This window comes from Hermetia illucens, chromosome 5 (assembly GCF_905115235.1).
Source record: "Hermetia illucens chromosome 5, iHerIll2.2.curated.20191125, whole genome shotgun sequence".
Lineage (NCBI taxonomy): Eukaryota > Metazoa > Arthropoda > Insecta > Diptera > Stratiomyidae > Hermetia > Hermetia illucens.
Window position 1 is genome coordinate 9,955,069 of NC_051853.1, and position 25,412 is coordinate 9,980,480.

A 25,412-nucleotide genomic window follows, 5' to 3' on the forward strand; every position below is an offset into this window, starting at 1 on the left:
GTGTTTTATTAACAGGCGAAATTCTTTTTTATCCATTTTCTTCTTCTTCTCCTTCCTTCACTCAAAATACACTATCCCAGAAACTAATGGTTCTACAACTGTCAAATTTGTACACATGTCATATAGATTTAATACTAGTAGCGCCAACTGTGTGTTAACCTACGAACTTTTCAGCCCAACGGTAATCTCTACAGCACCCGATCACCAAAACCGCATTCGATGTCCAAGATAGATGTTCTCCAGGTTTCTTATCAGCTTAGCGATCAACCCCAGAACGCGGCACCATAGATCAAATAGATTTATCAAGAATAAACGCGCGACCACTTACAAAGGAAGCAGTTATAAAAGACAGAATCTCCAAAACATTCACGATCACAATTAATAATTTACAAAGAAAGGACAGGACAACGTCTTCAATTAAGTTTTGGGAAAGTCGATTTAATTAATTATTCGCTCAAGATTAGAGAAGCAAAAGTTAGTACCCTTAACAACACCTAATCAATAAACACTCAACAGATTTCTTGACAACGTTAATCCAATGAAATAAATGCAAAACTTACCTTAATTCTAGAAACAGCTTCTTCTGCCTGCATCATTCGTGTCGATTTAGTGGGTTGTCCTTCACAAACTAACTGTGTTGAGCCCAAGTATCGTGCTCGAAATAAAACACCTTCAATTAACACTGCAGGATCCAGTAAAGCTAAAAATGACAATCACGTTACACACTCACTCTTATCTCAATTAAGCACCAAGAAATATAGAAATGCATCACTTACATGTGTTTGTTTTGTGCATATTTTGAGGATTTGTTGTGCATTTTGTACATGACATTTTATTTTCAATTATTTTTTTTTTAAATTTTTTGTTTTGTTTTTTTTTTAATTTTTAGTATTTTTGAAAAAGAATCATGAAAGCGTAGAAGTTAGAAAATTATTTTTAGATAGCGTTAATTAATTGGCAGGAAAGGGGGGAGCACGAAAACGTATATAAGTAGATTATAATTTTGGTTTTAGTTTTGTAATCAAATGTTATTCGATATATATATGTATGTAAAATATGAGAAATTCAAGACGCACCTTCTTTATTGCGAGATTTCGACTTTTTATCACTTCCGGGATCAATGTCGGCATTCGTCTTTGACTTTATTGATCCAGTCGGACTTTTTGTGTACTGTAGGTTTTCGGGTGACGAAGCAGCAACTTCGTCTATATTGAGCACTTTTCCCCTCTCGGCCGGCGATGTTAGAGATGTTCCTATACCTTGACGTACGGTCGCCGATGAGAATGTTTGAGATTTTCCACCTATTGTATGATTTGTGCCAGTCGGTGAAGATACACCCACTGAGGACAACATATTGGTTGAATTTATGGGCGATTTCAAGCGGGACGCTTTTCCACATGACTGAAAAAGTCAAAGGATTATTATAACCTATGAGATAACTACATACTGACGCGTTTTAAGGGGAGAAATACCGTTAGAAATATAAGAAAAATCGATTTTTTTTGCTTATTTGGAAAGTATATTGACGAAAGAATAATTCGACCAAAAACATTATACAGATACGTCATTGCATCGAGTGTTGCTTCGAGCCGTGTTCAAGTTGCGAAGGTTTGTTGCAGTATGAGGATAATCGTTCAGAGCACGATGGCGAAGTCGACAATGATGTTTTTGACCTAGAATGTGGAGAAGAAACTCCAGGAGCAAAACGACCGCTCGGGACGTCATTTGTACCGATTATAGAAAAACGTCCAAGGGCCACCTGGTAACGACCAGACGAATGAACACGAACAGATGGAAGTGAATTTCATCAAACAAACAGCTCTATTAGCGGATATTGACATCGAAGAAGCGATTCAAGAACCTGAAGGGTGAAGGGTGCTATACCAGAAGAGATACGTTCTCATCTCAAACACAAGACGTGGGAGCTCATAAAGCGTTCAGAGCAAGGGAGTGTGATAGGCTCCAAATTGATGCTCAAAAATAAGACAGATGCCGAGAGAAAAATCGAGCGCAGAAAGGCGCGAATAGTGGCCAGGGGCTTTAGGCAAAGACCTGGATTCGACTACGAGGAGACATCAGCACCAGTGGCAAGACTGGAAACCATTAGATTCCTGGCGGCATTGTCCATGGGAATGGAAGCGAAACTGCAGCAGATAGAAGTGGAAACAGCATATCTCCATGGACAAGTCGACGAGGAGCTACACATGGAAGTTCCAGCGATGCTGAAGGAAGCTCTGGAGGATATAATACGCAGCGAGCGAAGAGACTCGCCGATTCTACCGAACGCAGCGAAAATGCAGAAGAGCCTTGCAAAAGGAAATCAAGCGTGTAGACTACGTAAGGTGATTTACGGATTAAAACAATCCGGAAAAAAGTGGTACGAGCGACTAAGCGCAGTACTCAGAAAATTAGGATTAAAGCCAACAATATCAGACCCGTGTTTATTCCAACTTCAACATGTACGAGGAATTTTATTGTTGGCAGTCTACGTCGATGATTTATTAGTAACGTCGAACAACGAAGAGTTGATCGAAGATCTGAAGAAGGGACTGAAACGAAAGTTCCAGATAAAGGACTTGGGCAAGGCGAAATTTTGCCTTGGGATTAAAATCAAGCAAAAAAACGGGCGTGTGAACTTGCATCAAAGGAAATATGTCGAAGGACTTCTGAAAAGATTTGGCATGACCACATGCTCACCGAAGAATACACCAACAAGTCCAACATCAAGGTTGAAAGCAGCCACAGGCCCGACGAAACCGTCGAAGAATCCACACTACCGAGAGCTAGTGGGATCACTAATGGATTCAGCCGTATCGACGAGACCAGATATTGCGCACAGTGTAAGCGTGCTGAGCCAGTTCAACGAGGATCCAAAAGAGGAACATTGGGGAACGGCAAAGAGAGTGCTCACATATCTAAAAGGAACACCGGATCTAGCATTTATTTACGAAGGACCAGTGGACAAGTTGGTCGGATATACCGACGCAGACTAGGGAAATCACCCTACAGATTCGAAGTCGTACACAGGATACGCATTCATACTGGGAGGAGCCGCGATCAGCTGGAAGTCCAAGAAGCAGAGAACTGTGGCATTAACAATGACAGAGGCAGAATACAATGCGCTAACTGAGGCGACGAAGGATCGATGTACTTGAGAGGTCTTCTCAACGAATTGGAATTCCCAGGATTATCAGATGGGATGATTTACTGCGATAATCAAGGCGCAATAAAATTATCGACGGCGACTGGATTTTACGATCAAACAAAACATGTCAGAATCCACTACACTTCAATTTCGTCAAGGAATCTGTTAAAAGTAAAGACATACAGCTTGAACATATGCCGACGGACAAAATGGTCGCCGACATATTCACGAAGTCTCTACCTCGAGAGAGACACATGGAAACCATGCAGGCAGCGGGCATGAGCAAGATGAAGCAAGCATATCATGTGTACACGTTCACATTAAGGGAGAGTGTTGGAGATACAGTAATGTTCATGTTGTACACACACATATGAGACCGTACAATACTCACTCTCAGACAGCAATCGCCGTAAATAAACTATGTCGAGCAAAATAGTCGAAAATTTGACCTTCCAAGTAAAATGGCTCCCAAATTTTCAACTTTGCACTTTTTCATCATTTTACATAGTATAGCCATAAGTTCTGTCAGTCGATGCATATAGCGAGAAATGTTAGGCCGCAGAAACTGGTAACACCGCGCACGAAGAGTACCTGACTATAGCCCACTTCCGAAGGTTAGTAGCACGATGAAGTTCCCTAACTACGAAAAAAGAAGCGCGATTATTGCGTTGCACCAATGTGGGAATACGCCGAAAAAGATTCATAGTTTGTTAAAAAAGCTGCCGGTAAACGAAAGATTCGTTTTTTGAACATTAGCTCGATACCGCGAAACAGCTGATATGGTTGACAGGCCGCGGGAGGGGTGCCTGCGCTCAAACGTCGCCCGAATGTCGTGCATGGTGTGCGTGAGCGTTTACGTCACAATCCTCTCCGCAAGCAGAAACGAATGTCGGCGGAAATGGACGTTTCAACTCGAAGTATGAGCCGTATTTTACGAGAAGATCTCGATCTCGGTGCGTACCGACGGTGCGTTAGGCATATGTTAACGTCAAAACTGAAGGAAATACGGCGAACTCGGTGTACTGCTCTTCTGCAACGATTTCCCGGTAAAAAATGTCGCAAAATTCTATTTTCTGATGAAAAAATTTTTACCATGGAGGAAAAGTTCAACCGACAAATAATCGAGTATGCTTATCATTTTTATGAAGCCAAAAAAATTCTCCGCGAGCCCAACGTTGTCACCATCCGACTTCTGTCATGTCGTCTGTCGCCCCACCATACGGGCGTCTCAAATCACGCAGTAACTGATATTCATTTCTGCGAGGTCGCCGCCAAAACCAATGCGACCGTGTACGAAAAGATGTTAGAAGATGTAGTCGAGCCATTGAATGACTCCCTATTCGCTGGAAAACCGTGGTGCTTTCAGCAGGACTCGGCCCACGCTCACAAAACCTAGATAATTCAGCAATGGTAAGCAACGCATGTTCCTGACTTCATAACCGCAGGTGAATGGGCTTCAGGCAGCCCAGATTTAAATCCTCTGGACTACAGCCTTTGGGCTAAGTTAGAGGAGACTGCCTGCGATCGAACTTACACCGATTTGGAGAGTTTGAAGACCAGCATCTTGCGTACAGCTCGAGCGGGCGTGAAGCGATCGATGTATGGCCTCACAGACTTCGGGCCTGTATAACTGCTAGCGGCGGTCATTTTGAATAATTTTTTTTTTCGTTTGAAAGCTCTATGTTTCCCTTTTCTGATGGCATACTTTTCAATTGACTGACAGAACTTATGGCTATACTATAGGGCCTACAAATAAGTCGGTTTTTTGTTTAAATTTGAAGCTTTATTGTGAAAAATTGGTTATACATTCATTGTTCAAAGTATTGCCCATCGCTAGCCACAACTTTCTTCCATCTTTCAGGCAATTGATAGATACCATTGCGCCAAAAATTGGTCGGCTTGGCCGCTATCCACTCATCGAGCCATTTTTTGAGTTCGTCGTAATTGGAGAAGTGCTAGTCAGCCAGGCCATGCTGCATCGACCGGAACAAATAGTAATCAGAAGGAGCAATGTCTGGAGAGTACGGCGAGTGGGGTAGGAGTTCCCATTTCAACGTTTCTAGATATGTTTTAACAGGCTGTGCAACATGTGGACGAGCATTGTCATGTTGCAAAATAACTTTATCATGCCTTTGCTGGTATTGCGGCTGTTTTTTCTTGAGTTCGCGGCTCAAACGCATCATTTGACGTCGGTAGAGTTTGCCCGTGACCGTTTCGTTCGGTTTTAACAGCTCATAGTATACCACACCCAGCTGGTCCCACCATATACACAGCATGATCTTCTCACCATGAATATTCGCTTTGGCCGTCGATGATGAGGCATGGCCGGGGTATCCCCACGTTGCCCGACGCTTGGGATTATCGTCATGGATCCACTTTTCATCACCAGTAACTATTCGATGCAGAAAACCCTTCCTTTCTTGTCGTTGAAGCAGTTGCTCGCACGTGAAAAAACGGCGTTCGACGTCTTTTGGCTTCAGTTCATACGGAACCCAATTTCCGACCTTTCCGATCATTCCCATTGCTTTAAACGGTGGGAAATGGCTTGCTGAGTGACTCCAAGTGTTTTTCCAAGTTCTTCTTGCGTTTGCGATGGATCTTGGTCGAGCAATGCCTCTAATTCTTCATCTTCAAAAATTGTTGGCCGTCCGGCGCGCTCTTCGTCTTCCAAGTCAAAATTGCCACTTTTAAACCGTCCAAACTACCTCTGACAGGTTCGCTCAAATAGAGCATGGTCACCATAAACTTCCACCAAAATGCGATGACTTTCGGTTGCTTTTTTCTTCATATTGAAATAATGAAGTAGAACTCCCCGCAAAAACACATTATTTGGTACAAAATTGGCCATTTTCGTTGATGAAAAAAATATTGCTGTTTACACTTCAATTAAATAATTTATACTGACGTTTGTGCCTATTGACAGTAGCTTTCGGATGAATGTTTGGAAATGTGCATCAATTGAATATGTGGCAACCGAAACTGACTTTTCCCGTTCTCAATTTCACCGCTTGGAGTGCTGCACATCGCAAGTGGACAACCGCCGTTAGCATTTTGAAAAAAGTCGTTCCGTCCGTCCCCACGATTGAAGTTGTTCACGTTGTTTCTGTCTGTGCACCTTATCACGTCTCAATAAATTTATGTTTACGCTGTAGTTAGCGAACGAATATTTGTGTTTTATTATCGTGCTACTACAATTGGTGACCCCGACGTGATTTTCGGAAGCCGGTGCGACCCTTGTTTCGGAAGTGCTGAATTGTGAAAACCGCGTCGTAATATCTGACTCGAATCGTGCAAGTTTGGTCAAGATGGCTACCTACACCAACGCGCATACCGAAGACCTGGACGAGACGCTGGCAGAAAACCGCGCTAGCCCCAATCCATTTATAGCTCGTCAACCCGTGTCTCAGTTCGTCGAAGCCATACATAACTTAAAGCTTCCGAATTTTTGGAGACAACGACCACAATTATGGTTCGCCCATATTGAATCGCAGTTCGTTGTGAACCGCATTACAAGCGACAACAACAAATTCCACGCGGTTGTCGCGGCGCTCGATGCCACCATCATGGAGGAGGTAGCAGACATAGTGGAGAAGCCGCCTGAAGTGAAAAAATACGACGAAATCAAGCGGAAACTCATCATCAGGTTCAGTGATTCACCAGAAAATCTGCTAAGTAGGGCTCTATCGGAGTTAGAACTGGGCGATCTGAAGCCGTCTAGCCTGTGGCGTCAGATGCGGAGTATGGTCGACGGTCAGCTTAGCGACGATACGCTAAAAACGTTCTGGCTAAAAATGCTGCCAAGCAGAGCGCGTGAAATGGTAGCGACCAACATCGACGTGGACGCCCTGACCGAAATGGCCGACAAGATCATGCGCGTGAACGATTCACACGTGGCCGCCATCAGCTCGTCCGAGTCTAATGAAAACCGGTTCGAACAAGAGCTTGCGGTCATCAACAAGAAATTCGAGCAACTAACGGCTGAACTACGAAACAACCGACAGAGACAACGATCTCGATCTCGCTCTACGGGACGGCGACGAACAACCAGCACATCGTTGCCATCGTCACCCGGCGCCAACGATATTTGCTACTATCATCGCCGCTTCGGCAACTGCGCAAGGAATTGTCGTGCGCCATGCACCTTTCGCCAGCCGGAAAACTAATCACCTCGTCGTCACTTTCTGCGGTTTAGGACGACGAGACTCCATCAAACCGCCTACTCGTAAGAGATCACCGTCATGGATTGCGTTTTCTTGTCGATAGTGGAGCCGACGTCTCAGTGGTTCCGATGAAGATGTTTTCGAAAAACACTAGCCCGTCAGATGTGAAACTGTTCGCTGCAAACGGATCTCCCATCGATACATTCGGAGAAAAGCTTCTGAATCTCGATTTCGGACTTCGACGTGCCTTTAAATGGAAATTTTGCATCGCCCGAGTCAACCGACCGATCCTTGGGGCAGATTTCTTGCGACATTTCAAATTACTTGTTGACATCAAGAATAAACGACTGTTAGACTCTAACACATCCCTCAGTTCAACAGCATACAGATTCAGAGGCGCCGATCCAACAATATCAACGATCGAACCGAACAACTCTTACCATCGACTTCTAGCACAGTTTCCCGAAATAACAACGACCGCAGGTATGTCATCATATCATTACAACCGAACCACCGGTTTCGGAAAAACCCCGACGACTGCCTCCCGACAAATATAAAGCAGCTAATGCCGAATTCGAATATATGATGGAAAAAAGCATCTGCAGGCCATCGAACAGTCCGTGGGCAAGTCCATTGTTGCTAAAAGCAAAAAAATCCGGCGAATGGCGTGCGTGCGGTAATTATCGCGGTCTCAACAAAATCACCGTGCCCGACAGCTATCCGGTACCGCACATCCACGACATCACACAACATCTCGCTGGCAAAAAGATTTTTTCGGTGATTGACCTTATACGAGCTTTCCACCAAATCCCAGTCGCGCCCGACGACATTCCAAAGACAGCTGTGATAACTCCTTTCGGGTTATTCGAATTCCTGGTAACGACATTCGGACTCTGTAATGCTGCACAGACGTTTCAACGACATATCGATAATGCACTTCGTGGTCTCGATTTCATTTGGGCATACCTCGACGACATCTTTATCGCGTCCGATTCGGAAGAACAACACGAGGAACACCTCCAAATCGTTTTCGAACGACTTCGTATGTACGGACTAAAGATCAACCCAGTCAAATGCGTATTTGGTGTTAACAAGATAGAATTCTTGTCTCACCAGATCTCGTGCGACGGAATCGAACCATCTGCGGTCAAGGTCAAAGCGATCAGACAGTATCCGAAACCTACGAACATCATCGAGTTGCGAAGATATCTCGGTGTAATCAACTTTTACCGAAGGTTTCTGCCGGGAGCAGCTACAATTCTCGCACGCCTCAACAGCTATCTGCGAGAAAGCCGAAAGAACGACAAACGTACGATCGTTTGGAATCCCGCATCCGAGCATGCTTTCGAAGAATCAAAACGACTAATCGCTAACGCGACGATGTTGGCACACCCAGTTGCCGGCGCCAAACTTTCAATTACCACCGATGCATCCGACGTCGCAACTGGTGCCGTACTCGAGCAATTCCACAATGGACTTCGCCAACCACTTGGGTTTTATTCCAAGAAGCTATCCGAAACCCAAGCCCGATATAGCACATACGACCGGGAATTACTCGCAATATACAATGGCGTGAAATTCTTTCGACATATGCTAGAAGGACGTGAGTTCACGATACGCACCGACCATCGACCGCTGATATATGCTTTTCAACAAAAATTGGAGAAAGCATCACCGAGACAGTGCCGACAGCTTCAGTACATCTCACAGTTCACCACCGACATCGTCCATGTCTCCGGTCAGGAGAATTGTGTCGCGGATGCACTGTCTAGAATCGAAATCGAAGCCATCGCAATGCCGGCCGCGGTCACGATCACTGAAATCGCCGACGCACAGGCAGACGACCAAGAACTTCGAGAATTGCTAAAATCCACATCCTCGCTTGTCCTGCAGCAATTCACCTTCAGCAACAGCGACAAGCCAGTCTACTGTGACACATCCGCGCAAGTCATACGACCATACGTACCGCGCTCTCTCAGGCGGAGAGTATTCAACGTCTTTCATGGTCCATCACATCCCAGTGGCCGAGCAACCAGCAAAGCAATGCGGAAGAAATATGTTTGGCCCGGAATCGCCAAAGATTCCACCACCTGGGCCAAAAACTGTATTCAATGCCAAAGGGCAAAAATACATCGCCATGTCCGAAACATACCACTGCAGTACGCACAATCGAGCAGCCGATTCGAGCACGTCCACTTGGACATAGTTGGCCCGTTGCCACCATGCCAAGGACATCGCTACCTACTGACAATGGTCGACCGATTCAGCAGGTGGCCAGAGGCTGTCCCAATATCCGATATAACTGCAGACACTGTCGCAACAGCATTCTATGCGCATTGGATAGCAAGATTCGGATCCCCACGCACCGTCACTACAGACCAGGGTTCGCAGTTCGAATCTTCCCTCTTTCGAGCTCTCACTCAGTTGACTGGATGCAAGCGAACACGTAGTTCTCCGTATCACCCAGCGGCCAACGGCATGGTAGAACGCTGGCATCGAACTTTAAAAACCGCGCTTAGGTGCCATGAGAATCACCGATGGGTTGAGACTCTACCAACAGTACTACTCGGCTTACGGACATCAGTAAAATCCGACTTGAAGTGCTCACCAGCCGAACTCGTATACGGCACAACACTTCGCTTGCCTGGCGAACTATTTCTCGACATCGAAATGCAAAACGATCCGCAGATATTCGTCGAAAAATTCAGGCGAGATATGCAGCAACTTCGCGCCTCGCCGGTCGAACATCATAGAAAAGACAGCATATTCGTTTTCAAAGATCTGTACTCCTGTACGCATGTCTTCCTTCGAGACGATACCTCACGGAGGCCGCTACAGTGTCCTTACATGGGACCTTACGAGGTTGTAAAGAGAAATAGCGATCGAGTGTTTACGATACGATGCAACGACAAAACTGTTGTCGTATCCACCGAACGACTCAAACCAGCGTACACAATCCGAGAGGACGACGACTTCATCGAACCAGCTATCATCCAACATCGAAGCGAATCACAATTAACAAATCGACCATTGCGAACATATTCTGGACCGAAAAGCAAGAAAGTCACAATCGCTCAATGACCTCGATCATCTCGATTATTGACAAACGAATCGCAAACAACATTCTGTCTTGTTGACAATCCATCATGTGTTCGCTAGGAGGGGGATAATGTGGCAACCGAAACTGACTTTTCCCGTTCTCAATTTCACCGCTTGGAGTACTGCACATCGCAAGTGGACAACCGCCGTTAGCATTTTGAAAAAAGTCGTTCCGTCCGTCCCCACGATTGAAGTTGTTCACGTTGTTTCTGTCTGTGCACCTTATCACGTCTCAATAAATTTATGTTTACGCTGTAGTTAGCGAACGAATATTTGTGTTTTATTATCGCGCTACTACAAATAAAAAACAAGCTACGCCATCTATTGTGAAAACCGACAGAACTTATTTGTAGGCCTAATATTTATAGGTATATCCTTCCCCTTAGTATGTCAGTAAACGAATAAAACTTATTTTTTCTTTTTCAGATCAAAAGAAAAAAATTACAGCTGCCGCACTTTTTGATGTCGCGAGAAACAAGCGTTGGACATCCAAAGAAAACCCAATTTTTTTATTAGTTTCAAGTTCGAATTAATTTATGTCTTTATTTTAAAATGATCTGATTATGTTATCCCCTCTAAAAAAAAACCGGAAAATGCGTATTCTTCCCGTTTCTTAAGGTATTTCTCCCCTTAAACGAAAGCGATCGCTTGCGTATCCTAATGAAACTTACCTTGTCATCATAGAATCCCTTATCGTCCAACCTTTGTTGTCCTAGTAGCCTATCAGTTTCTAAATCAGTGTCAGCCTCCTCTTCTTCTTGGACTTGGTCCTTTTGTGTGCATTCTGCTACCACACTTTCATCTGGCGAACTATTACGCGGCACCCACACTGGAGAATCTCGTTCCACCAGGTTCGATTCGTCACTGTACTTTGTTTTCCCTGGAAGTGTTTTCGTGCGTTGCAGGATTGATCGAATATCTTTCAGAGCCTCCTGAATGTCCTGTCGCTCAGTTTCATTTACAACTACCGCTCTAACGGGAACAGGTGCAGGGGACGGTGGAGGAGTTGATTGTACTAGAAAACATCACTTATTAGTTAACATTCATAATTTTTACGTGGTTACTTACTAATGGAATGAACTTGTTCATATTTGCTATCTTTATTGTTCTTATAGTGATTTACATTGTTACTACTAGTCAGTTCGGCATCATTATATGCTATTGAATTCTCCTTTTCACAATTCGGTTCCGTCTTAACATTCTCCATGGGAGTCATCTCTATAAATGTCCTATCTAATATAACCGACAAATTATTCTCAGTATCCGACGCATGTCCACTTGATAGACCATCTTCTAAGACAGGCATGCTAGTGTATAGTCTGCCGAAGTCCGTCTGACAATTCATATCATTCGAGAGACTATCTAAATCGCCACAGTTTGAGTCGTAATCAGTTGTTTCCGGTGACAGGGTGAAATTCCGCGAATGGCGACGTACGTTCACTGCCAGCTCAGTGTCAACTATTTCTCCGCTACTTCTACTATTCGAGTCAATGTACAGTTCAAAGTCGTTTTGATCGTAATCTTCAACCGCCTTAAAAATGCAAAATATCCCAGTATAACTAACCATAAAATACTTAAATAATCAATTTGAAACAAATAAACGTTCTCTACTAGAAACGCTCCGCACTTACCCGCTTAGAAGATGACTTATGAATCACAAACTCTTCATCTTGAATGCGAGCTAGTCGTTGTCCAATGTACGCCTTCTCCGACTCATCTACTGCTCTAGCATAATCTTGGTCCTAAGGAAGAAAAACATTCACATACCCCAAAGCTTCACGAAAACCCATCAATGCAACTTACATAACTTCCCAAATCATCGCTTTCAGCGCAATCGCTGAATTTCTTCTCATCGTCGGCAGCTGGACATTTGAAAAACTCTTCTAAAACTTTTCTAGTCTCGGAAAATTCGTATAGATAATCAAAGGCCGGTGTTTTACTACTAACATTATCGCCGTTATTCTTTGAATCATCAAGCTCGTCGTTATTTGAAGCCTCTGTTTCATGACCATTCGTCGATACTCTTTGCGGGAAACCAGGTCGCGGTGGTATCAACGACGACGGAGTGCTTGCATTAACACTTTCCGTCTGGAAATTTTTCTGCTGCATATCGTATTGATGGTTCCCGATTCGTCGGGGTGAGCCCTCGTACTCAGCAATGGGTAACTGACCGATCATTTTCGTCACTTTCAACACATCCTCATTGCTAATTTCAGTTTCAGGCGTCTTGATCCAATTCGTATCGATATCATCGAAAACAACAATTTCACCTTCTCTTACCAATCCAATACTCACTTTCCCTACATCGGTAGGCGAGCCAGGACTAGTCGACGAAGTGTGATTAGCATGCTGACTGACGGGACTTCTTCCTACCCGAATCTGATGCTGATGGTTTTGAGAATAGTGAACTTCCGTTAGATCCGGCGAATTTAATACTGTACTGGCTGGGGTAGTGTTTGGACTGCGTTTTCGCATTTCCAAAACAAAGCGTTCCGGATTCTTAGGGACATCTGATTTGTCCAGGGCTGAATCATTGCTCAACTTCGGATAGGTATTTGGGGTATTGCGGGGATATCCCCGATCGTTTTCTGGGTTCATTTCTCTTAACAAATTTTCGCTAAACTATTGAGTATATACGTGCGAGTTATCTTTATAATTTATTGTCAAATTTGTAGTTGCGATGCGATGTAAATCTTACGATTCGAGCTGAAAAGAATCGGTCAAATATGGTCAAAATAAGGTCATGTACAAAATTGCAATGAGCCCCCTAGACACGATACCTGGGAGGTCAATCGAAAATAATTGATGGAGTTGGTTACCTACAAGACAATAAAAGTTTTCACGCCAAGCCCTATCACCGTGCAAAAGGAGGAGAGCCCAGGCTAGTAGAACTCAGAATTGATAAAGCCTAGGGTTATGCCAAGGAAGTTTTTCAACCAATCACTAAAGGCCGATATAAAGGAGTTGAAGTAGTTGGAAAGAAAAGTGGTGGGGAGCGAGCAACTTGCGTGTCGAAAGCATTCAAATGTAACTCGTGGCGTTTGAGACCTAAGCAACAGCTGGTAGATGCTACACTTCTGGTATTCCTCCAGCAAGCTGCACCCCTAGCCGTATCCATCAATGCCTCAGACATGCCCTAGATGCTATTCGTCACCATAAAGTGAAACAAATCTAGCAACCGTTGAGCTTCTTCCCCAAACTGCTGAATCCTGCTCAATGGAACCATACAACTATGATCGTGAGTTATTAGCTGGGTAAATGCTTCCGTTATTCCCTTGAAGGCAGGCCGTCCACATGGTTCACGGACCTTAAGCCACTCACTTTTGCTTTAAAACAAAAGTTGACTTCCGACATTCAACGCGTGTCCGGAAAAGATAATATGACTGCCGACGCTTTGCTACGTGTTGCAGAGGTCAACATCCCAGCCACCGTTAGTTTTCCGACAATTGCCGAAGCGTAGAAAGACGACGGAGTTCTGAGGACCAACTCCAAATACACATTTAGGGAGTTTTCTATTTCCGGCTCTACATACAGTGTATACTGTGAGGCCTCAGACAAGGGACCAAGGCCATATATTCCTACCGATTTCCGAAAGAAAGTATTTCACGCCGTTCACGATCTTGCGCACCCAGGCATTGGGACAACGAATCGGTTAGTCACCGCAAAGTATTTCTGGCCGTCCATGAACAAAGACATTAATTGTTGGACCAAACAGTGCATCGCATGCCAGATTGTAGTCTTGCATGTGAGGAACAAGGTAGGAGTGTTCCATCGGTCCACCAAGCGTTTTCACACAATCCACTTCGACATCATTGGCCCTTTGCGAGACTCGCACGGTTTTAGGTATTGCCTCACAATCATCGATAGATTCACGCAGTGAGGCAATACCTCAGAAAGACATTACTGCACAATCTTGTTTTGAGTGCCTCCGTCGAGAATGGATTCCACGCCCGTCGTCGGTAATTATAATCACCGAGCAAGGAATGCAGTTTAAATCTTCCCATTTCTCAGAGTTAGGCAAACTCCTCGGTTTTAAACACCACCGGACAACCGACAATGAAATGCTCGAAAGATGGCAAAGGACGCTGAAGGCCGCTATAATGACCCAAAACGACCCTTCTTGGTCGCAGGTCCTACCACTCGTTCTACTTGGCCTCCGAACAGCCACCGAGAGGAATTTTCAGCAAGTTCCGCGGAGCTGTTATACGAGGAGAACCTGAGACTTCTCAACGACCCTGTTTCCGACATCACGTCGGAAGTCTACGTTACTGGTCTATTGTGTCTGCTCAAGGACGGAATGCAGAAGCTGAAGCCTCCACCAACCACGTGAAAACCGTGACTGACGTGCCCAGGGATCTCGAATCATGTACGTATGTCCTTATCCCGCTGCAGCCGCATTACGAGGGCCCCTTCAAAGTCCTCGAGCGAGGCCGATACCTTATAGCCTCAACGTCAGGGGCACAGTCAAACGGGTCTCCTTGGCTACACTGAAGCCCTTCTTCCAAAAAGGAAGCGCAACCAGGAGAAGGGACGCGCAACGAATTCGTTTTAACTTGCGGCAGCCGAGTTAAGGGAGCCGTGCGTCTGGTCTGGTTCCTCGGTGAAACTCCTTTGATTTCAGCTAGCGATGGAGTATTGTGGCGGAGCGTGACATCGAAAAAGATTTTTTAACAACGAAAATTGTTTTTCGATGTCACAGCGGAGTCAGACAAGGCGGAGATGTGTCCTGCTATTCATTGTTTTACTTCTATTTAACTTAACATTTTTGGAGCATCGCCTGATTCGACGAAAGCTTTCAGCCCTGGACGTCGAGCTTGAAGGAGTGCTCCCGTCGCTCCAGGACTTTAAAGGAGTCCTTATATGGTGGGACCTGCGAGCATGTTTAACCCTACTCTGATATTCAGCACAGCTTTACCGCAGATTCTGCTCGTATACGATCTTCGCGGGGCTGGCCATAAACTCCTCTCGATGGGCTATGCGAATGCCGAGGAGGACGAAAGACAAGAATTGCGACCACGGTGGATGACGACCCATTAAGGCTGCCTTTTGCCTTTAGCGTCCACATCCCATTGGACTGCGGATGATATGAAGTGGTCTTGTGGCGTTTGAAACCCAGGCGCTTGCCTAACTCTGAGAAAAGAGCAGACTCAAATATCTTAACAGGAATCGTGTATAAAAGTTAGAAAGAAGGACAAGGGAAAATGTTGAACAAGTTGCGATACAGGCTACACTCGGTCGAGGAAGAGAAGGAGGGAAGGAAGGTTACACGGTAAGGAAAATTATTGATAGTCCGCGTAGGAGCGAGAGAGGTGAACAGGGTTGCTGGTATCAATGTAAGAACTATCTCAAGAGAGAATGTAAAAGCTGGCTGACTGTAGCAGTGTAGAGCCGGATGAATGATCGTATGGAGCTAATAGTGACTGCAAGCAAAGATAAGCGCGACGCACTACGCCTCCATTAACGTCAAAAAGTACGAAAAGTGCAACATAGTTTGTCCTGAAGGAAACATAAGTTGCTGCACATAGAAACTATCTCATCACCATACATCACGCATCACGAAAAAGTTCGTAGGCAACGAGGGGCTGGCTTACAACTACGTAGTGTAGAACAGTCGAAGCGAAGTACAAGCTTCTCAAAAATCGTGGTGTGAATTGAAGCACATTGCCAGGAACAGACAAAAGGGGGTAGGTGCGATTAATGGGCTACTCCCTGGATAAGATTTGTGGCAACTATACAATGCAGCCTCGATACTGGCCAAATATTGGGTTGGGGAAAAGGAAATGTCGTATTTTGTCAATAGATGGCGACACTTAAACATATCTTGTGTTGTACTTATCGCATCGGGTCATTCTATACGGCAATTTGAAGACGACAATCTGTGCGACAAGTGCCTCTTTGACAGTGTTGTGATCGTACGTTTCAGTCTCAAGTTATAGCGCGTCAAAGATAGAGTCCACCAAGGAAGAAATTCGTCATATTTTACGTTTTTACTACCTGAGAGGTAAAAATGCAACGAAGGCGGCCAAAAAAATTTGTGAAGTTTATGGACCCGATACTGTAACGATTCGCACAGTACGGCGTTGGTTCGATCGATTTCGTTCTGGTGTAGTGGATGTCGAGGATACACCCCGTACTGGTAGGCCAATCGTCTTAGAAACCGATAAAATCGTCGAAATCATCCAAGTAGACCGACATGTGAGCATTCGCTCGATTGGCCAGGAACTGGGTATAGACCATAAAACCGGTTGGTACCATTTGCAAAAGATTGGATTCCAAAAAAAGGTGGATGTTTGGGTGTCACCCGAGTTGACGGAAAAAAATCTCTTGGACCGAATCAACGCCTCCGATGCACTACTGAAACGGAACGAATTCGACCCATTTTTGAAGCGGATGATGACTGGTGATGAAAAGCGGATCACGTGCGATAACCTCAAGCGAAAAAGATCGTGGCCGGAGCACGGCGAGCCGACCCAAACCATCGCTAAGCCGGGATTGACGGCCAAGAAGGTTTTGCTGTGTTTGGTGGGATTGGAAGGGAATCATCCACTATGAGCTGCTTAACTACGGCCAGACTCACAATTCGGTCGTCTACTGTGAGCAACCCGACCGTTTGAAGCAAGCGGTTGACCAGAATTGGTCAATAGGAATGATGTTGTGTTCCACCCGAAGAACGCTCGGCCTCACACATCTTTGATGACCCGCCAGAAGCTACGGGAGCTCAGATGGGATGTCCTATCGCACCCACCGTATAGTCCGGACCTGACACCAAGTGATTACCATCTCTTCCCGTCCATGCAAAACGTTCTTGGTGCTACTAAGTTGGCCTCAAAAGAGACTTGCGAAAACTGGCTGTCTGAGTTTTTTGCAAATAAGGAGGGAGGATAATGAAGTTGCCTTCTAAATGGCAACAAGTTTGCGAACAAAACGGCGCATATTTGACTTAAATCGAATAATTCCAAGTATGTTAAATAAAGCACCAAATTTCGATCACAAATACCACATTTCTTTTTCCCCAACCCAATATTTCCATCTACACTTAGTTGTCAAGGACTTTCCTTATGTCCGTGGTACTTTAAAATGAGATAAATCAGAGCGCTTCCCGGAAAACAGGGGGGAATTTCAGATGAGGTTTTTTATTAACCTCAGTCATGACTTGGAAGAGGAAGGATCATAACAATAAAGCAGGTTTGATAGAGTCGAGGGCTTGGTTGCATGTTAAGGAAATGAGGATGAGAACCCAATTATAATTAATAGTCGCAAAAGCTGAGTTTAGATCTTCGAAATTCGTATTTAAGTGTGTGAATGAATCCTGAGTCCGCCCTGGACTTGATGACCCATGGACCCTTCTGTCATGGGCTAGAATCCAAATTTATTCAAAAATAGATAATTCGGTGCATCGGCGAAGGCGATCACGCTGCCGGCGATGCAATCGGTGGTTCACGTCTCCGCGCTGCCGCCACATATTAAATAATATGTTTACATTGTAAGACACTGCATAAATGAATGGTTTAAATTCGAATGTTAGCCCACAGAGGGAGTCCAATTCTAGAGTTAGAAGGATACGCATCGGTTATAAGCACAATTCCAATAAAATTAAAGGTTGGAATAAAACGATTCTATAAAAATTTTGGTTTTTTGGTGAACGCTACGCAGTCGAACCAATTATGCATATCCACAGGAATAGTGTGTGTAATTGCTCGTGCGAGTGAGTGAAACATTACGTGTAAGAAATCCGACTACGCAAGTGGCGAGGTTCCGCTTAAAGGGGGCTTTGGAAGTCTCAAGGTTTCACGATAATCAGTTCGAGTGCAGAGGCCCTGACATGCGCATTTTATTATTATTATTATTCTGTTAAGGGAAAGTCGCACCGCGTCCTTAAAGAACTAGATATGAAGCAAACCATCGCTCGGTGCCCATCGATCACTCTGTTCTATGGAAGCAGCGAAGATGGAAGAAATCGTGCAGGCACTTTTTTCAGCCCACTCCCTAGCTTTCAAAAAAACTGAAGTCGTTGTGCCGAACAAGGACAGGGTTCCCACAGTCCTCCCTATTCAGATTTGTGAAACCATGGTTTTATTGAAGACAGCGGTAAAATATCTGGTCATCATGATGGACACGAAGATGAGCTCCTTGGAGCAGATTCTCAACATCGCAGACAAGGCTGCGGCTACGATCAGCATCGAAGATCCCTTATCCAGGAGGCGTCGCTGGCTGATGAGCATGGTTCAGTCCATTCTCTTGTACGGTTCCGAAATATGAGCTGACTCCTTCAGTAAGGAAATGCACCGTAAGCGGTTAGCCCAAGTAGAAAAGCGGGAGGCTCTGCGAGTTGCGTCCTCCTATCGTACCGTGTCGGAACTAGCTGCAATGGTGACAGCGGGAGTGATTCCGATCGCTCTCCGTGCTACCGAGCGAAGGCTTATATACCTCACGAAAGGCCAGGGAAGTAAGGAAGCTGTCGCTTGTGAAGATGAGCCCCGTATACTTTTCGCATGGCAGCAATCTTGGGAAAGAGAATCGGGAGGTGGAAATGTGGTTCCATTGAAAGCACGGTGAGGTAGACCCAGCTGCTCAGCGGACACGAATTTTCAATTTACCTGCACAAAATCGAGAAATCGCAGTCGCCAGACTGCATTTATTACAAGGGCGTCATGGATGATACCTGCTGCACCTTTTTCTTGTCTTCGGTCCCCGGAAATCGTAATTGAATCCATGCTGCAGAGTGAATACACATGGAGCCGAGTGGCACGTTACACTCAAGGCATTCTTAAGACGAAAAAAGGGAGATGAATAGGAATGATGCCAGAGTAGCTAAGGCTTCCTGAATCCACGGAGTTTTGCTCCCATACTGAATAGGCCTGGCCTGAGGTAATGTGTCAAATGGTTCCGGGTGCGAATCTTGGACGCTCTCGCGGCGCGTTTTACCTGGTAGTCTGTCGGAGACAGAAGTCTAGCATTGTGTACGTAAATACATTTCACCTTCCTACCAACAAAAAACAACAAGGAAGATATCAATGCCTGTAAACAGCCCTAACGAAAGGGTATTTTTGGGGCCCACTAAAAAAATTTCATTGAAAAAAAAAGTGATAATAGTGGGACTCGCACAATTGTCCAGATTCATGGAAGAAAGGAGGAATCTAGAAGAAATTTCGGTTCGGAGAATGGTAACAGGATTGGAATGCGACCAACTCCATGATCAGATCAAACTTCGATAGGCAGAGGAGGTTACAAGAACTTCATCTAGAAGAAGGAAGACCAAGCTACAGTGAGTTAACTCCACTACGTAATATAGTGCCTTAGGATGGTTCCACGGAGTAGGTGGAGTCAGGGGGGTTTTAGTGGTCCAGTATCCTTTGAAAATGTCCACCTCCTTAAATAAAAAGACAGACAGAGAGACAAGGAATCGATTTTAATAAGATTCTGTTTCAAGCAAACCCTTATTATTATTATTATTCTGTTAAGGGAAAGTCACACTGCGTCCTTGAAGAACTATTGTGCCCCTTTTACTGGTTATAGTGTCCTATTGATCATAGTATCTCAAGCAGGCCTGTAACCGTTAGGAACTTTAGTATGTTCCCTAATTCCAGATCTTTCAGCTTTGTATCTGGTATTAAGTGTTCTCCCAGATGCCTCGACCTACTTTGCACAAATGCCGGACACTGTCCCAGGACATGTATAGAGGTTTCGTCCTCCTCCTCACAAAACCTGCAGGCAGTGTCCGTAGATATCCCTAGCTTCCCTAGGTGATAGTTCAGCCGACAATGACCAGTGAGAATTCCCACTATGATTCGGAGGTTCTTTTTGGTGAGGTTTAAGCAATCCTTTGTGCGCATGGATTCGTATCCCACAATAAGCACCCGGGACTGCTCCATCCCTGGTAGGCCTGCCCAATATAGTTCCCTCAACCATTTCTCTTCATTTCTTAGATTCATAGCCATGAAACCGTTTCCGATTCCACAGAAGGGTTCTGGCCCGTGTAAAGGCGTTACTGCTCCCTTCTTCCCTAGTTCGTCCGCTGCCTCGTTGCCTTCCAACCCAGCATGGCCTGGAACCCAAAGTATCCAGACCTTGTTGGATGAACCGAGTGTATTGAGTCTCTCAAGGCATTCCCATGCCAGTTTATAGTTCACCTGGTTGGACCTAAGTGCCTTGATCGCTGCTTGGCTGGTGAGAATAGTTATGTTCTGCCCCCTGTACAATCTGTTACATAAAAGCGTGGTCACTGTTAAATAATAACAACAATTGATTTTTCGAAAATTCGCAAATTTATTGATAATTTGGTCGTCAATACTCAATGCAAATACCTCAGTAGCAAGTCCAATACTCAATACAAATACCTCAGTAGCAAGTCCAATCTCCTGCATTGTCAATTATGGCATTTAATTAATTTTTGGTCTAGCGTGATTCCCAAATATTTGACCTCTGTTTCTCGTTTCACCTCCATATCATGTAATGTTATGGCTTTCAGGTGATCCAGCTTATGCCTCCTAGTGAATGGTACTATGGTGGTTTTGTTTGGGTTGATCCGCAGTCCCACCTTCCTGCACCAGGCACTAGTAACCCTTAATCCAGTTTGGATTCTATCACATAGGGTATCTTCATATTTGCCCCTACAGATTAAAACAATGTCGTCCGCGTAGCCCTGGACTTGTATTCCAGTATTAGTTAACACGTCCAGGAGTTCATCCACTACCATACTCCACATCAGCGGCGATAGTACTCCACCCTGTGGACAGCCTTGAGTGGTGTTCATGATAATAGAATTTGTGCCTGTCGGTACCTTTATTTGTCTGCTTTCTAGCATTTTGCCCATCCAGAGTGCCAGGGTGTTTCCCACTCCTTTGCGGCTCAGGGCATCCTGTATCTCTGTGTGCGATGTGTTGTCGAATGCTCCTTCGATATCCAAAAACGCGCACAGTGCAATTTCTTTTGTTTCTATGGCGTCCCGTAGTACCTCTGTCAGCTGATACAGAGCAGTTTCAGTTGACCGTCCTGCCCGGTAAGCGTGTTGACAGTGATGTAGGGGATTACGCTTTAGAACGTTAGTTCTAATATAGTTGTCTATGACCTTCTCCACCGTTTTGAGTACGAACGATGTTAGGCAGATTGGTCTGAAAGATTTAGGGTGAAAAGGATCCTTTTTACCCGCTTTCGGAATAAAGACCACTTTTGCTCGTCTCCATGCCCTTGGTATGTAACCCAGTGCTATGCTCCCCCTTACCACCCTCAGAAGAGACTCTAAGCCATGCGCATAGAAATATATGTAACAATATCAGGCGATTATAGTACGGAAATATATCCCTTCGTAGTTCGTTGCTAGTGTGGCGCGGCAGGATTCGCAGCATTCGAAATTTATTTCGAATGTTGCGAATGCGAACAAATAGATGGCGCGGAACTATCCACTTTGTAGAGCTCGCCACGGGAGTGGAAGACTAGCGAGGAAAGTGTGCCATGAGTTAGGAGCAGAAAGAAACACATGAAGCGAGATCATTCTCTTCTGCCTCTAACGTGTAAATAGTCGTTTGCTCTTACTGATTCATTAAAATTAATAAATCCTAATTATTACATCTATCGAGTATTGATTGTAAAAACCTAGTCTATGTTCCGGTGTACCTAAAAATTGTGGTTTGCAAAGAAATGGACTATTTTAGTGAAAATAGTATGGAACCATATCCCTTCGTAGCTCGTTGTAATGTTTGTAAAATTTCCTATGCCATGAGGCAATTTGAGACCCTTTCGCAATTGTTAGTTATGGCTCGACAGAAGCATCTTCTGAAGGCAACTCTCCTCTGCATTTCTTGTTTGTATCTTGTATATCTCTTGCGCATGTTTTCATTAGGACAATTGAAATGGTTTCAATTCAACAGTTGCTTGCTTGTCAAGCTGCTACAACACTGTGACTCTCCCCCAGACAAAATCCGATTTTAAATCATTGGAATTTCCACTGGGCTAAGGGCAAGGTTTTCGTCACAAATTTTAAAACATTTTCAATAGACATACGCGACCCATTCGAGTTTTAGGCCCATTGCAACGTAATTGTGCTCATATCAGAGCGAATCAAGGATGATTGGAAACAAAAGGAGGAAGCAGGGTAGAATTTTCACTTTGAAAGTTCAGTTTTATCATCGTAATTGTGTAATGTAATGAGAGTAACAACCATTGATCGAGTTATTGGAAATCGTGTAAGCACGTAATGCAGCCGCGCAAAGACAGTCTTAATCTGGCCTTTCCCCAATTCCAGCTATTTCTCGGGCTGGTCTTCTTCGGTGAGCATTCAATAAACTCAAAATGTAATGAAGCGTAAAGTGATCAAGTTGGTCTGCATGGGCATATGGAAGTGCGGGCCATGCACCCATGTAACAAAGGCTCATAATCGCAGCCGATGACCTCACACGAAAGTGCAACGTAATCAGCAACCAACTGATCCGTCCATCTCAGTCCAACTGATAGTTGCAGTTCCACATAGGAAAATATTTACCGAGCCAAGGAATGATAAGCTTCCCACCGCAAGACAGTGTCACGCCTGCTGATTTATATATTCTGATAAACAAAATCAAACAAACCCGTTGGCTGCTGCGGAGCCGAAATCTCAACCGAAAACAAACACCCGCGGGACACTCCGACTCAAGACACAACTTTCAAACAATCCTTTGTACGGAACTTAGCTGGTGCGGAAAAATCAATACCCCAGGCAGGAGGGACTGATTTTTGCACAATCGTCACACAACTCCACAGCAATTGTCTCGGCACTGCGACATTATCACTTTTAATTTGACCAATGAAATCCACAAGTTGCACTCACCAAACGATTAGATCCGTTCATCGTCGAATTCCACGGGGACACTTTTCTACCGCTGCCTGGTCAAAAGTCGCCATGAAAGTCGAGTTCAACGACGATTGCACGCAGGAGGAAAAACACTTTTCCGACTTTTTCCGCAAAGTGACGAGCTTTCTGTCAAACGACCACCTCACACTCCAAAACACTCCACTGGCAACAACAAAAACCATGCAATTTGACACAAGGAGCCGAGTTGCGCATGGTATCGGAAATCTACCCGGCGAATTCGCCGAAAGTCGCTCGGGCAACCCTCGTAGTGTGTCAAATTGATTCCCGGCTGAGTTTAGAAGCGACGTACGTCCATCCATTGACGTCAACTACTCGAAATTCGTTACGAGTACCGAAGATCATAATTGATGTAACGTTTAATAATAATAATAAGAATAATCGTTGGCGCAACAATCCATATTGGATCAGGGCCTTGAAGTGTGTAAGAGCACTTCATTCACGACCGTAACGGTACACTATCGACACTGGTCAGCATTGCGCTCACCCGAGATATTATAATTACTCTGATTTGATTCAGGTACTCATTCACAACTGGGTCAACTGGTATCCGCTATCCAGTCACTATAACAAACCTTCTGAAACCAGGGAAATTTGAATCGCGATGTAACGTTTACTAGATTGCTATTCACTCTCAAAGCTTTTTCCATGTAAAGTTTCAGAACTCACTCTCCATTTCATTTTCTGTTATATTTCTCAGTAAATCAGAAACATTACAGCGTTTGGAACAAATTTGCCCCAATATCGCTTCAGTCGTTAGATCTCAAATAGAAAATCAGAAGAAATATACCTCGAAGAAGACAAATCGGAAGAAAAATGAACTGAGAAAAAGAAATCGTGAAGAGTTTTTAGGCCCGGGAGCTAGAGCGAGCGGGAAGATGAAAATGCTGCCTATTGAGGAGCAGTGACTGGACGATCCCAACCTAGACCTCTTAAGGTTCAAGAGAGACAGCGTACAGTGCCATGTTAGAGGGAAATAATCATATCCTGCCACTAGAGAAGAGCTCCAAATTATTGGAGCGAATGATCGCAGACGGTTTGATATGGGAAGAGGTTAAAACCACTGATGTCTGAAAGCCCGTGCAACACCTAACCGCCTTAGAGTGTAAGAGTGGTAAACCTCGGCCAGGCTGATAATATTTATCATTATTATAATATTTAAGCCGAGATTTTGATTCAATGAATTCTTCAATCAACTTAGAAGACAGAACCCCAGCTGATTGACAAGGAACCACGACTATTTCAATATGGAAAAGGAAATTCAGTCCAGCAGAATGTTCAAATTACCATCCGATCCGTGATTCAATACCATCGACATCGTTCAAATAACTGTGAACTAGGACAGATTTATCAAGAATTGCAAAACAGCCACACAAACTCATCTGGTATGCTTTGCAACAACAGTTAACTCGTGAACAACCCGTGCACTGTTTTGAACTCCTGTACCTCCATCCAAACAGTAAAATTAGAAAAGTGGCAGGTATATCAAACCCGCTTCGTGGCTCTGTCGGTGTTCATCAAAGAAACGCCCTTCCGCCACTCCGCATTCACGCATCCACAGTAGATCTACTATAGGCAGTACCCTTACAAAAATGACCCCACTTGCGAATGTGCTTGCAGAAGCCTATCTGTACACATCAGAGACGCTAAACAAGGAAAAGGCATAATCTTCATCAAATCGTATTGGTAAGAGAGAGATCGGTGAGCTTTTGCTATTCTGGTACTACGGCGTGCTCACCCATATAGCAAAAAGTTGTTTCACGTATTCACTTACCCATAAGCAAAAACTTGCCAATCTGACCAATACATTGGCAAGTCCGAGCGGTATGTCAAACACAGCTGATCGGATTTTCGTTACATTTCGCTCATGCTCAAAAGCAAAACAATTTGAAATCGTACGTACTCGCACTGATTTCCCCCCTTGAGGGGCAAGGGGGAGTGAGGTAGCTGTCTAGTATCTAACTGTGCACGCATCAATAAACGTCTCAAATCCAAAATTTACTGCACTGTCGTCCGGCCCGTCGCCCTTACCGGCCAAAGAACTATGACATTTTTCCTCAAACACCTCACAGAGTCATGGGCTTTGGATTTCAAGGACACAAGCAAGACTCAAGATATGTCGGGCTGAAAAGCTCCCTGCCTGTTAGAGAAAAACATTTATTGT

At 44.5% G+C, this 25,412-nt stretch overlaps 1 protein-coding gene across 6 annotated transcripts in view; it reads right to left on the minus strand.

The window, feature by feature from the left end:
• Positions 1 to 23,397, minus strand: part of LOC119656646 (amyloid-beta A4 precursor protein-binding family A member 1) — a 38,968-nt gene extending 15,571 nt beyond the window's left edge. For 4 of the 6 annotated variants that reach the window (XM_038063106.1, XM_038063105.1, XM_038063104.1 and 1 more), the window contains exons 1-7: positions 23,207 to 23,397; positions 12,208 to 13,110; positions 12,036 to 12,146; positions 11,473 to 11,935; positions 11,076 to 11,419; positions 1,077 to 1,401; positions 561 to 700 (exon numbers count right to left, since the gene is read on the minus strand). In XM_038063106.1, the coding sequence (XP_037919034.1) occupies positions 561 to 700; positions 1,077 to 1,401; positions 11,076 to 11,419; positions 11,473 to 11,935; positions 12,036 to 12,146; positions 12,208 to 13,002 (2,178 nt within the window). In that variant the 5' untranslated portion in view covers positions 13,003 to 13,110; positions 23,207 to 23,397. The remainder of the gene's footprint in view (positions 1 to 560; positions 701 to 1,076; positions 1,402 to 11,075; positions 11,420 to 11,472; positions 11,936 to 12,035; positions 12,147 to 12,207; positions 13,111 to 23,206) is intronic. The other 2 variants (XM_038063108.1, XM_038063107.1) reach the window with 1 other exon arrangement.
• Between the last annotated feature and the right edge of the window lie 2,015 nt (positions 23,398 to 25,412).